The sequence below is a fragment of the Sphaeroforma arctica genome, assembly GCF_001186125.1.
Source record: "Sphaeroforma arctica JP610 unplaced genomic scaffold supercont1.7943, whole genome shotgun sequence".
Lineage (NCBI taxonomy): Eukaryota > Ichthyosporea > Ichthyophonida > Sphaeroforma > Sphaeroforma arctica.
The window spans coordinates 1-1,326 of NW_014032615.1; the positions used below are offsets into that span (position 1 = coordinate 1).

Sequence of the window (1,326 nt, forward strand, 5' to 3'; positions counted from 1 at the left end):
GTGTGTGTGTGTGTGTGTATGTACGTATTAATATTTAAAGGTATATGCACAGGTATATGTACATGTGTATATGTATGTGCAAGTGCCTATACACTAGTATGTACAAATAGTAGCTTAGCATTGTCCGGTATGTAAGAATTCAAATCACATATGCAATCATTCATATTGTATGAATATATATATATATTATATATGCATATGTATATGTATATGTATACGTATATGTGTATGTGAGTGTATACTTGTTTGTGCAAACAGCAAACAAGGATACACATACCAATACCCCGCAGGCATGCCGGTGTTTCTGTTATTGATCATCTTGACTGTATGTGGGTAGAATCCAGCCTGATTGAAGGCCTGGGATATGAATATGTCTGTCATATACGGTTTTAATTCACCGCACCATAGATTTGTGTTGCCACTCTGCTGTTGCACCGGGTATTGCCCCTGCTGTTGCGCTTGCGCTTGTACTTGCGGATCCATACTGTGTATAAGATTAGACCACTGACTTCTTTCTTGTATAATTGTCTGACGTGTCCCAATATGCTGTCACTGTGTGTACAGTGTATTGAGATATAGTTCTGTATGTGTCTCTGCACGTATGATAGTGATTATTATCTCTTACGAGTCCACTACATAGAGGTCCACGCAACGCCCAGGCACTCTGTCAATCTGTCTCGCCCTCTTTTTTTTAACCTTATCCTTCTTGTGAGTATTATAGTCGCGTTGGCGCCAATTGCTTTTTATTTTAATTTTTAATTTTTTACTTCAGAGGTTCAGAAGTTCAGAGACTCGACTCAGACCCAGAGGCCCCAGAGTCAGAATCAGACACTCCCGAGTCCCGAGTCCCGAGCGTCCCGGCACGTGAAATTTTTGAGATGCGGAATAAATCCTTATTTTCACAATTTCTGCTTTCAAAATGGACGGACCTGATTTGATCCGATACGTCAAGCTGTCGTCTGCTGAGTGCTGACAGCCTGACACGACACATTCTATGCGTCTATTATATGTGCGTTTGAATACATGCTCGTTTTTCTGACCAGAGTACACCTGTATATATATTGCTTAAATTCCGAAAACATACCTCATTAACCGTTTCTTCATCGGCGAATAGCATAGAACTCAAGAACCTATCCAATATGAGTAACTCAAATAACGGAGAGTGCTTTGTAATCGGCGACAAAGCCCAAGGGTACGCCAACTACCCCCATATGCGGAGGGCAGGTGGTCTGCTGTTTGTCTCGGGTATCTCTTCACGTCGACCTGACAACACGCACCGAGGCGCGGAACAGAACGATGATGGTGTGTATGGTCGTCTATACTATA

General features: G+C 41.9%; 1 protein-coding gene across 1 annotated transcript; it reads right to left on the reverse strand.

Moving 5' to 3' along the window:
* Positions 1-268: 268 nt before the first annotated feature.
* SARC_16378 (hypothetical protein) lies at positions 269-593 on the reverse strand (the record flags this gene model as incomplete). Its single annotated transcript, XM_014289514.1, has 1 exon — positions 269-593. A coding segment is annotated over exon 1 (215 nt), but the record flags the coding sequence as incomplete, so codon positions are not given.
* Between the last annotated feature and the right edge of the window lie 733 nt (positions 594-1,326).